Here is a 10,300-nt window from a genome sequence, read left to right on the forward strand (position 1 = left end):
TAGTCCGAACTGCCAAACGAGGCCTCAGTATATATATGTACCCTTTTTAAGTTTAGTACAAGCTTGCAATTTGAGGACTACAATAAACTTCAACTTCTTCAAGGGTTGCTCTAGACTCATCACCAAAAAGTGACTCCTTCCCATCTTCCCTCTTTGCATATGACAATCCTAACCTAGATTTAGCTTGCCTTAAATCACCAATACCCGAATTAGTATCCGGGCCTGCAAACCCGCCCATAACCGGCGCTAGAGGTGGTCCGATAAGCAGCCCATCGGCCCCAAATTGCGGCCCACCCCGAGCATAATCGAAAAGGGCTGCACCACTTCCTCCTACTTTGGGCAAAACAATTGGATCAGTTATGTCATTGTCTGTCCAGTAGAAAAGGAATGCATCGAAGGTGTCATAGTAATCGTCTGTGCTTCTGTAGCCTTCAGGGTTGAATGCACCAAACTTGAAGGACTTGTTTGTGTAACCAATTATGGCACATGGCCCCTTGAAATCACAGAAGTTGTGGAAATTAGCTGCACTAAATCCATCAATTGTGGCCTTATAGCAACACTTGAGTTCCCTACCTGCTCAAAATCATCATATGACATAAGGGTCATTGCTATATAAGTTTTTTGCGTCAGAACCATCGATGAGAGTTGGACTCAGAACATCCTCGATTAAAGTATAGAAGGGATTCCGTTAGAATAAATGAACATCGGGAACAAAGAAGGTAAGAATTATATTTCATATTATCAATGCGAGTATTTGCCTACAGTACAGGCTAATAAGGACATGCCTAAAGGTAAAGGCCCTATATTAGATCTGTTTTCATATTTTATACCTCTCAAAATTATATGTACAAGAAACCACCATATGATACAATTGAGAGAGAGAGAGAGAGAGAGAGAGAGAGAGAGAGTAAAAATACCACTTAAGAATGTTTTGTCAAGCAGAGAAGGTGGGAATGGAAGATCAGTGTCATAGTACTTGGTCTGTGGCATTGCATCCTCTTTGGTTCTTCCTATATTCCAGCCAAACAAGCTGTACGGGCTGCTTCTTTTCAGTTTCCAGCCATAAGATACAGTGTTTGAGAAGCAACAAGCCATTTGTGTGTGTGCAGCAAATGCCTATGCACTAATTTATCCACACCCAACAATACTATATATCTCATTCACTACTATCCTCACAAAATATTGGCAAAAGCTTGTAATATCTTATCCTTAAACATTCTCTACCCTTAAAATGACATGTGTCATACAATTATTGGATTTGTCATTAGTGTGCCCAGGCTTCAACCTTGTCAAGACTTATAATTGCACCAAAAGAATTATAATTTGTAATATAATGTTGCTTTTGTATAATTAGAGTTTAGGAAAGATCTCAAATTCGGTTCCCATGTTTAGCAAATTCAATACGTAACTTGACTAACTGTAACTCATTGGGTAGTTTAGTATGATTCTCCCCTCCCCTAGCAAAAGAACATTGATGCATAAAAAAGAAAAAATAGATTTGTTATGGTAATACAAAAAAGTCATCATGTACTCCTTCATATATATTTTTCCTCTTTATAATTTTATAGATACAAAATAACATTTTTGGAGTCTCGAAATAAAAAAATAAAAATAAAAAGGGTTGCATTTGATAAATTGAATGGTACTAGAAAAAATTCGGCAAAACTATTATGGGCCTAGCCTATGTTTTAACCAGAATTTTAATTAGTTAATAAGCTCATGAAGTAAATATATTTAACGCTATTTAAAATAAAACGTAAAGAAGAATAGCAAATGGGTCCATAGCTCAGTGGTAGAGCATTTGACTGCAGATCAAGAGGTCACCGGTTCGAACCCGGTTGGGCCCTCATCAATTTTTCAAATTTTTTTATTTTTATTTTTTAATGTTTTTGCAAGCTTCTTCGAAATCGTTTAGCAATAATAATTTTAATTTGATAAATAGAGAAATACGGATATGGAATGTACCTAAGCGCCTTAATTTAAATCCTAAATTGCATAGATGTTTGATTAAAAAAAATTTAATTTTGAGCGTTTAAATCTAATTTGCGGTTTTTTTTTCTTCATGTATTTTCATGTCAACCGTCTTCCAAATCATTTTGCTGCACCCAAGTTTAAACTGAATAATCAAAGACATATTTTTTTTTTTTTTTTTTTTAACAATAACAACAACAGATTCCTTGTAAAATTTTCATCAAAACAAAAATATGAAGACCATGGTTTTTATCATTCGGAGCCGATTATTCTCTAATCGAATGAACATTTGTTCTATGAAGGAAGTTCTGCAATATTAGCCAGCCACTGCCAACAATATTTGGATTATGACATCCATCCTTGCTTGTACAGATTAAGTCTTAAATTAATCAGCTGCATGGGAAGGCAAATGGTTTTGAAGAGGATTCACCGGTGGCCTCTCACAAGTCACAACAATATTCTCATCACCATGCTCGTACTCTTTGAAGCATGCAATCCTCCCCAACTCTTCAACTTCCTCGATCACATGATCCAGCTTTGCTACCATCTCCACCAGCAGAGACGCAAAAGCGGCAAATGGAAGCGCTTCTGAGAACTCGAGGCTTGTTATGGCAATTTTACTCAGCTGTGGCCTCAAGAACTTCCTCTCCGGCTCCTTTGCCTGCTCAGTAGCCCCCTTTGTTTTCCATTTGAGCAATGCTGAACTGTCGGTTTTCACGCTTGATAACGAGACTCCTGGCTTTTGTTGGGTTGCGTGTGCAGCTGCCAGGGCAAGCATGTTGGTTGCCTGGTTGCTGTTGGAGCCGAGGAAGAGTCTTGGTTGTGATTTTATGGCTGTGTTAAGATCTTGCAGAGCTTCGTGGAGGTGATCGGATAGTATTTCGGGAGAGCAATGGCGGCGATTTCTTATGCTGTTGGCGAGTTCCATCAGTGCCTTTGATACTTCCCCGGCTAGGCGAATGCATGGGTCCTTGAAGAGTAACCTAACAGATCTTGGGGTCTGCAAGAGAAATTTAGTAGAAAAATGTAAATCGATTATTAAGAAAAACAAAGCCAAAATTAGATCCCCTTTTTGTTGATGCATGTGAAACTATTTTCCAAATCTGCGATCTGTCACAACAAGAAACATGTGACCTATATTCTTGTTCACTACGAACAAATTATGAGGGTTCACGAGAACATAATCATAATTCTCATGACAATCATCATACTTTTTTTTTTTTTTTTTTTCTTGTATATTTTTTTGTTTCTTTTCTCAATGAATATTAACAAATAGGGTAAATGTATTAGAACATATATTTCTTAAGCGTTACCTGAATTTCGGTTCCTATACATCCATGTAGAGCTACAACAGTGTATCCAAAGTGGCGAAGAACGTTTCCCAATTTCACATATCGCTGCCATGGAAATCTGTAACAGTGTCTTGAGTGCCTTGGTTCCCAACTTGCATGTAAGGCCTGCTCAAATTGCAACACCAAAATCATTGAAGAGGGCATAACAATTTCGCAGAACTTCTGTGAAGTTGAATATAAAAAAAAAAAAACGAAACCAAAGATTTCCAAGAATCATACCATGGTTTCATCCTGAGACTTGGAGTCCAAAACAGCCTTATAACCTTTATATATAGGATCCTCAGTTGATTTGTCTTGGTCTGCATCTGTTTCTTCACTGAAGTACTCATTCGCACAAGCTGCAAAATCATAAATCGCAAAATACTTTGAATCACTGGCATATTTAGTTATTGATAAAATGATTTTTTGTTACTCGAATGATATTCTAATCAAATATAAAATTCGGCAAGGAGATTCAAATTTGGGTGCAGAGGTCGATCATATATGATAAGTAACTTTGCTTATATACCTTCAATAGCTCTAGCTAGGCCTTCAAGTTTGAACACTGAGGAATTATGGAGCTCTTCTCCTGACCAATTCGGAAATACCAGTAGACTCATCAGTAGGCAGATACCACAGCCTATGGCAATGGTGTAGAATCGCTCATGCGCAATCTTCAGGACATGCTTGTCGCGGTAGCTTGACACGGTTATTAGGTTGAAGGTCAAGAGAAATATCACTATTCCATAATCGTAGTTCTTCCTAATATAAGGGAAAAACCTCATGTATGTAGCTGTAGCTCCTGCCAAATCATAAAATGAAAAGATAGGAAAATATTAGTATAATTTTAATTAGTAGAGAAATTTTCAATTGACAGATTATGATAAGGGAACTAACTTTAAATTAACATGAAAAACAAAATCTGTCTTTTTTTAGAACTAGGAAATGTCATTAAAGATTGCTTAGTGAACAAAGATGAGATTACCAATCAGAAAGACTGCTGCTCCGATGAAAACTGCTCGAAAAGTGCGACCGGATTCAGTTGCAATGTACTGAATGAAAAATGCCAATGATCCAGCTAACAATGTTCCCAATCCTCGGTTCAGTCCTTTGCATAAAGTAGCCCCTGTTTACAAACAAGAAGAAGTACATGAAACAACTTTTGTTCATCACATATATATAATATCTATTATTTATAGTATTTAAACAAATCATAGGCTAATCAATCACCTGCAGTGAACTCAAGCACAACAACCACAGTCATGACAGCCCAAATGGCATTCTCTCCAACTCCAACAAACAGTGGCTGTATCAGATACAACAAGGAAACCAGTGTCAAAGACAAGCCAACTTTCAGAGCATGGATCACCCTTCTCGGATCATCCCGTCCAACGGTCCACACCGTGCTCCAAACCAAAGCCGGAAATCGTTTCATTCTATCGACAAAAATCTGCAAACGCTTCTCTCCATTCCCTCCAGTTTTACCACAATCCTTGTCCATGTCCATTTCCATACCTGCATGAACTTTGGGAAACATACAGGAAAAAACCCCCCAAAAATTTAAAGGACACACACAAACTGAAAGTCGTGGAGGGAAGATCGGATGATTAGAGTTCTGATTATTAGAAGTGTGGTATAGACAAATATATAGTTTGCGTATATATCAATATTCAGTTTGAGGAACACCACCATGCAGCCATAATATGGGAAGTATTAAAATAATGCCGAGTATTGTGATGTGCGCTCTCTCTGACACAGCTCAGGGGTACTTTATATGGCGTGAGAAAATGAGACTGGTGACTGTTCCTACATTTCACATGCATAGCACAAAAGTGTGTTGTCATATTAAATATGGGTTGCTTTCACAAGGGGTAAGAGTCAACATTTCATCACTCAAATTGTTTTGTTTATTTACTCAACCGTGATTAGGGGTTTCTATAATCTACTACTAATATTGTTCACTCGTTTTTCTTTGACGAGTATTTATTTTCACTTTATGGCACGGGAGGGGGCTCAAGACTCACACAAACCGGCCACTCAACATCAACCAAATTTAAAAATTTGTATTGCACCATATGGGTTCTCATATATCAAATACTTAAAAAGAAATTGTCCATCATGTAGAGATTCTCAACTCCAAATTCAGATCACATTCATGTATAGTAAGATTAACGATGCCAATATTTGAGATCTCAAATGTCCATCTGTGGAAACTCAACTTTTACTCCCTAACCAAAATTGTTTACTTGAATATCAACTTGATATGTTTGATTTATTCAATACCAAGGCTAGAGAAAAATGGAAGAGTTGTAAAAGGCGAAAGGAATTGTGAAAGACATGTTTATTTATAGGAAATGAGAGTTGGAGCCAATCTGAATTTTGAGTTTCAAGCGTTTCGTAAAATATGAGTATTGACGCAACCTCCAAAGAAAGAATCCACCATAATGTAGGAAAAAACTTTAAAATTAATTTATTGATTATTAATAGATAACAAACCTAATGTCTAAACATTCTACTTACAATGTCTCTTAACACTAGAAGCCCTAGGAGTCCGAATATGGTTCAGAATCAAACAATTAATTAACAAAATATTAAAAAATGCCTTAAAACTTAAAACACTGCAAACTATGGAATTTGACCCAAAACGCCCATACGTTACATGAAAGCATTGTGTTGATGTGCGACTCCATTCTCTTCGAAACGAGGGGTCATGGGCTCAAATTGGACATGGAAGCCTAAATATGTAAACCTTTAGTCTTGTTGCCTAATTTGCATCATTCAACTTAATCTTTAATCCATTCCACCATTTGATCTACATCATAATCAATTTTCATTCCTAATGTCTGCAATATCTACTAAAACATATGGAATCAGAAAAATGTAGGTATCTGTTTATAGTTCACAACCTAATGCCAAAGAATTAGCAGTCTAATCAACTAGGATTGGGCCTAGTTAATCGATGCTATTCTCTTTCCTTTTTTGACAAACAATAGCGTTAGCGGGTTAAATTGTTAAATGTTAGGAGAGAAGGGGATGGGTGAGAATCAAACCCGCATTAGGATGCATAAACATTATTATTTTCTACCACTACGCTAAAGCTCTATCTGGAATCCTATTCTCTTACTTCGTCTATTTAATTTATCCAATTCCTTCCTTATCTCTTGGACATAAAGCATACCATTTGTTTCATACATTCTCCTATGTTTCTCCCCTCTTCCCTCCCATCACCCTCCCTCCATCATTCCGCATCCCTATGCTTCCCCGTATGCTTTCCCTTTACCTCTAACACCAAAAATAAAAACTAAAACTAAAAATGGAATGTAATCAAACTAATTTTGACTAATTTAGCAATGAAAAAAAAAATTATCAAAGTTGTTCTGTCTTCATCAAAAAAAAGGTACAAAGATCTCAAGCAATGAAAGAAAATTTTTTGTTGAGTCAACGGTGCAACGTGAGTTGACCAGAGACTGCAAATAATGCAACTGAAAGGCCACAAAACTCGTGTGGAAACATCTGTGGCATTAAAAAGTGCAGCTAGCAGCAGTTCTCTTCAGGGCTCACGGATTACAAGTTATTAGGGAGCGGACTTTTGATGGATGAAATATCAAAACTTGCTAGAAAAGGAATAAGTAAATCTTCTTGTTAACCTAACACCGTGAATTATGAACCACTTTGTTGCATGGAAAATTGGGCAACTGGGCATATATAGCTGTTGTTCTCAAACAGCTGTGTTGCTTGATGTTTTGTGTGTAATAACATCCCTCGTGCATCTCAACTTCTCAATATGAAGCCTAGCTTTTACCACTTGGCACCTTCCCTCCTTGTCCAACTGTGGCTCTTGCTGCCGGCCTATCAGAGCTGCTCGTTGCTGACTTTAATTATTCTCCCTGCAAATTGAGTTGAGTGGAAAGCAAACAAAGGTTTAGAACTCACAACTCAAGTTTGAACACGGATGCATTCTTTGGGGCCAATGCCTCTTCTTTGGCATACCTTTTGATCTGAGGACCAAAAGTATTGCCGCTTCATGTGGTACTGCGGCTGCATGAAAAGAAGGATTAGTTTGCCGCTTCATGTGGTACCGTGGCTTCATTGGTTTATATTTGTATGTGTCTTGTATTTGACTCTATAAACAGCTAGGGCAAACTAAAATACAACCTTCTCCACAGTGTCTTCTTTTTTCCTCTTCTTGTGTGCACTCTATTATGCGCACCAAATACTCGATGAAATGCCTCAATTGACTGTACCTTCAACATTACTCTACAAGTTCCTATAGCCACCCATAACAAGCCTCTATAAATCATAATAGTTATTTACATGTATTGGCATAAACCTCCGACTAAGTGTTGGCAAGAATCAACTTGGTGCAATGAAATTTTCTTGCTCGAAATCACAACCCCATTATTTGTAAATCTTAGCTCTGCCTGCAGCCAATGTGTGATTGAATATCTCTTATATTGAATAAAGAACTTAGTAAGAAAGAAAGAAGCGATGATTGTGGCAAGGGGTTAGTGGTAATGACATCATAATCTAAGTATTGAGGGGAAAATGTAGTATCTTTCAACACAATTTCACCGATATTCAGTAAAGAATATAGGTTTTTTATTAATTAAGTTTGGAGTCATTCAAAATTTTTTATTACAAGAGATATTACTACAATAAATTAGAATAAGGGGAGGGAGAATGTTTGAATTCGGGACACAATGAACTGATGATGAATACCATGTTCATCAAGGCAATCCATCACTTATCATAATCGTCAAAATTAAATAATCTTTAAATTATAGTCTCTTGTTACAATGACATAAAATAGATACCATTTAACTAAAATTACAATGAAACGCATCCTAAATTGTGTCCTTTTGGAGAGAATCAAGCAAACTCGTAGTTCAATATAATTTATTTTGAATTTTGTTTTAAAGAATTTGGATGGTGTATGGATGTGGTATTTGAGTCGAATTTGGTGTCGGGTGAGACAAGGATTCTATTTGAGTTGATTTTGGTGAATGAGGATCCTTTCCGAATCCTCTTTGTATGGATTCCAGGATCCTCCAATCACGGTTCGTTCATCGTACATCGTGCGATCAATTTTCGTTAGGTACTATTTATATTCAATTTTAAGTAAAAAAAATTACAAAAATTTCTGACAGCACAATGTATGATTAACGGACGTGATTGGATGATCTTTGGGATCCTCACAAAGATGATCCTGAGAGGATCCTCATTCGATTTTGGTTAGTTGGAACCAGAGATTCAGATTGGTTGTGGTTGCATCTAGTGGGTATGCTATTGCATACGTATTTTCTTTGTGAGAGATCAAACCGACATAGTTCTAAATTTGGTTTTGTTAATAGTGGGCCACACATAATAAGTAATCGTAAATAAATGAACAATTTGGGCTTAACTCATTAATTCGTGTTTTTCGGAGGGATGAATCAATCACAGCATCTCCACCCGTTTTACCTTGGTAAGGGCCGGTGGTAGGCTAAGATTGTTACTTTTGACTCTAAATAATAATTGCTTTAGAGTAAGTCCATCCGTTTAAGGATTAATATGAGCCATTTAATTTTGAGATCGTTAGACATTCAACGGCCCAGATCAAGCCACGTGTTACAACCGTTTGAGGAATTAAGTATTTAACCTTCAGTCGACCCACGACCACAGAAATCGTTGGCCACTCTCTAGCATTGTACGTACATTATAGGCGCCAAACAAAGAAAAAGGTTACTTGCTAACGTCAGTTGGCCCTCACACAACAGCTCATGCCAAATTCTAAATTTCAAGATCTTGGATGTTTAAATAATATCCAGATCTGCCACCTAATATTATGGTTTAGTGGTATTCCTGTTCACTTGTAAGTAAGAGGTCTTATGTTTGATTCTCACCAAAAGCGAATTTGAACCACATTATTGCTAGTTCATTGTGAGATTAAGCTCAACCTCTCCCTTTGATGTCAATAATATCGTTTGTTAAAAAAAATAAAAAAATAAATCCAGATCTACCGCGTGTGGGATATTTTAAATGCTACACATCCACTTTGATTCTTCATTAATTCTCAATGCATGCAATGTGATACTCTCGTTCCCAACGAATATAATGCATGCGCAATATATGTACACGCACATACAATATATATATAAGTAGAATGAAGTTGTTGAATGTGCTAGCTCAACAAAAACTTATCAACATTCATAGTAAATGTTATAAATTACGTTCGAGAAAACCACCAACAATATTCGAGATTATAATGATATGGAAGGTAATAAAAAAATCTTGTAAACCTAAGCCTATATACATTTCTTTGTAACATATATATAATCTCATTTTTTACTGGTTATTTTTCCTCTCGCTCACTCACGAAGGTAAATTCTCTTTCTAACTTTGGAAGAGGTTTCAAATTTGAATCTCCTCTCCGACTCTTTCTCTCTCCCTCACTCTCTCGTTGATAGAAAGAAGGTATTCTTGAGCTTGATTTGGATGCTACGGTTATTTCTAACATTAATCTCTTTATTTACTTGTGATTACACAATAGTACTGTTTGACCAACGATTAATATTTTGGACCCTTTATATTTGTCATTTTTTCCTTACAAGTCGTGGCAGTCAAATCACCATTTGACATATGTTACTAAATGCATGCGAAATCATGATTGTTATTCGTTTTTTCTCTTTCTTGGCAAATTTCCAAATTACTATGCAATATATGTGCATTCTTTATGATTCGGGCATGGACTTGTAAGAAAGATGTGAATATAAATTTGATACTCTTTAACTATTTTCAGAAGAGGGAGACGGAGCAAGTATGCAGCAGAAGGTGCTTGTTGCTTTTGTGCCGATGCTCTTTGTCATGCTCATGCTTGCCTATTGTCTCTGTATCCACAAACGACAACAAGATGGTTAAGACTCTTTAGGGAGAAAAACATGTCAATTTAGCAACTAGCTAATCCCAGTTAATTTCTTAAATCATTTTGTTAAGGGAAAACTTTGTCTATGTCTGGTTAT

At 36.6% G+C, this 10,300-nt stretch overlaps 2 protein-coding genes and 1 non-coding gene across 3 annotated transcripts; 1 reads left to right on the forward strand and 2 right to left on the reverse strand.

Annotated features, from left to right (window-relative positions):
* Positions 1–1,150, reverse strand: LOC125475093. Its single transcript, XM_048579453.1, has 2 exons — positions 918–1,150; positions 1–573 (listed from the first exon to the last, which is right to left on the reverse strand). The coding sequence occupies exons 1-2, from the start codon at positions 1,093–1,095 to the stop codon at positions 53–55; spliced, it is 699 nt and encodes a 232-aa protein (XP_048435410.1). The 5' UTR covers positions 1,096–1,150; the 3' UTR covers positions 1–52.
* Positions 1,151–1,775: 625 nt separating this feature from the next.
* TRNAC-GCA lies at positions 1,776–1,847 on the forward strand. Its single transcript has one exon. It is a non-coding gene; the product is annotated as a tRNA-Cys (tRNA).
* Positions 1,848–2,149: 302 nt separating this feature from the next.
* LOC125475094 (aluminum-activated malate transporter 12-like) lies at positions 2,150–5,033 on the reverse strand. Its single transcript, XM_048579454.1, has 6 exons — positions 4,533–5,033; positions 4,288–4,428; positions 3,832–4,104; positions 3,543–3,661; positions 3,285–3,428; positions 2,150–2,971 (listed from the first exon to the last, which is right to left on the reverse strand). Exons 1-6 carry the CDS (start codon positions 4,837–4,839, stop codon positions 2,357–2,359), a joined length of 1,599 nt encoding a protein of 532 aa, XP_048435411.1. The 5' UTR covers positions 4,840–5,033; the 3' UTR covers positions 2,150–2,356.
* Positions 5,034–10,300: the final 5,267 nt, after the last annotated feature.

The sequence above is a fragment of a genome, unplaced genomic scaffold (genome assembly GCF_019419815.1).
Source record: "Pyrus x bretschneideri cultivar Hongxiangsu unplaced genomic scaffold, Pyrus_bretschneideri_v1 Contig136, whole genome shotgun sequence".
In the NCBI taxonomy this organism is placed as follows: Eukaryota; Viridiplantae; Streptophyta; class Magnoliopsida; order Rosales; family Rosaceae; genus Pyrus; species Pyrus x bretschneideri.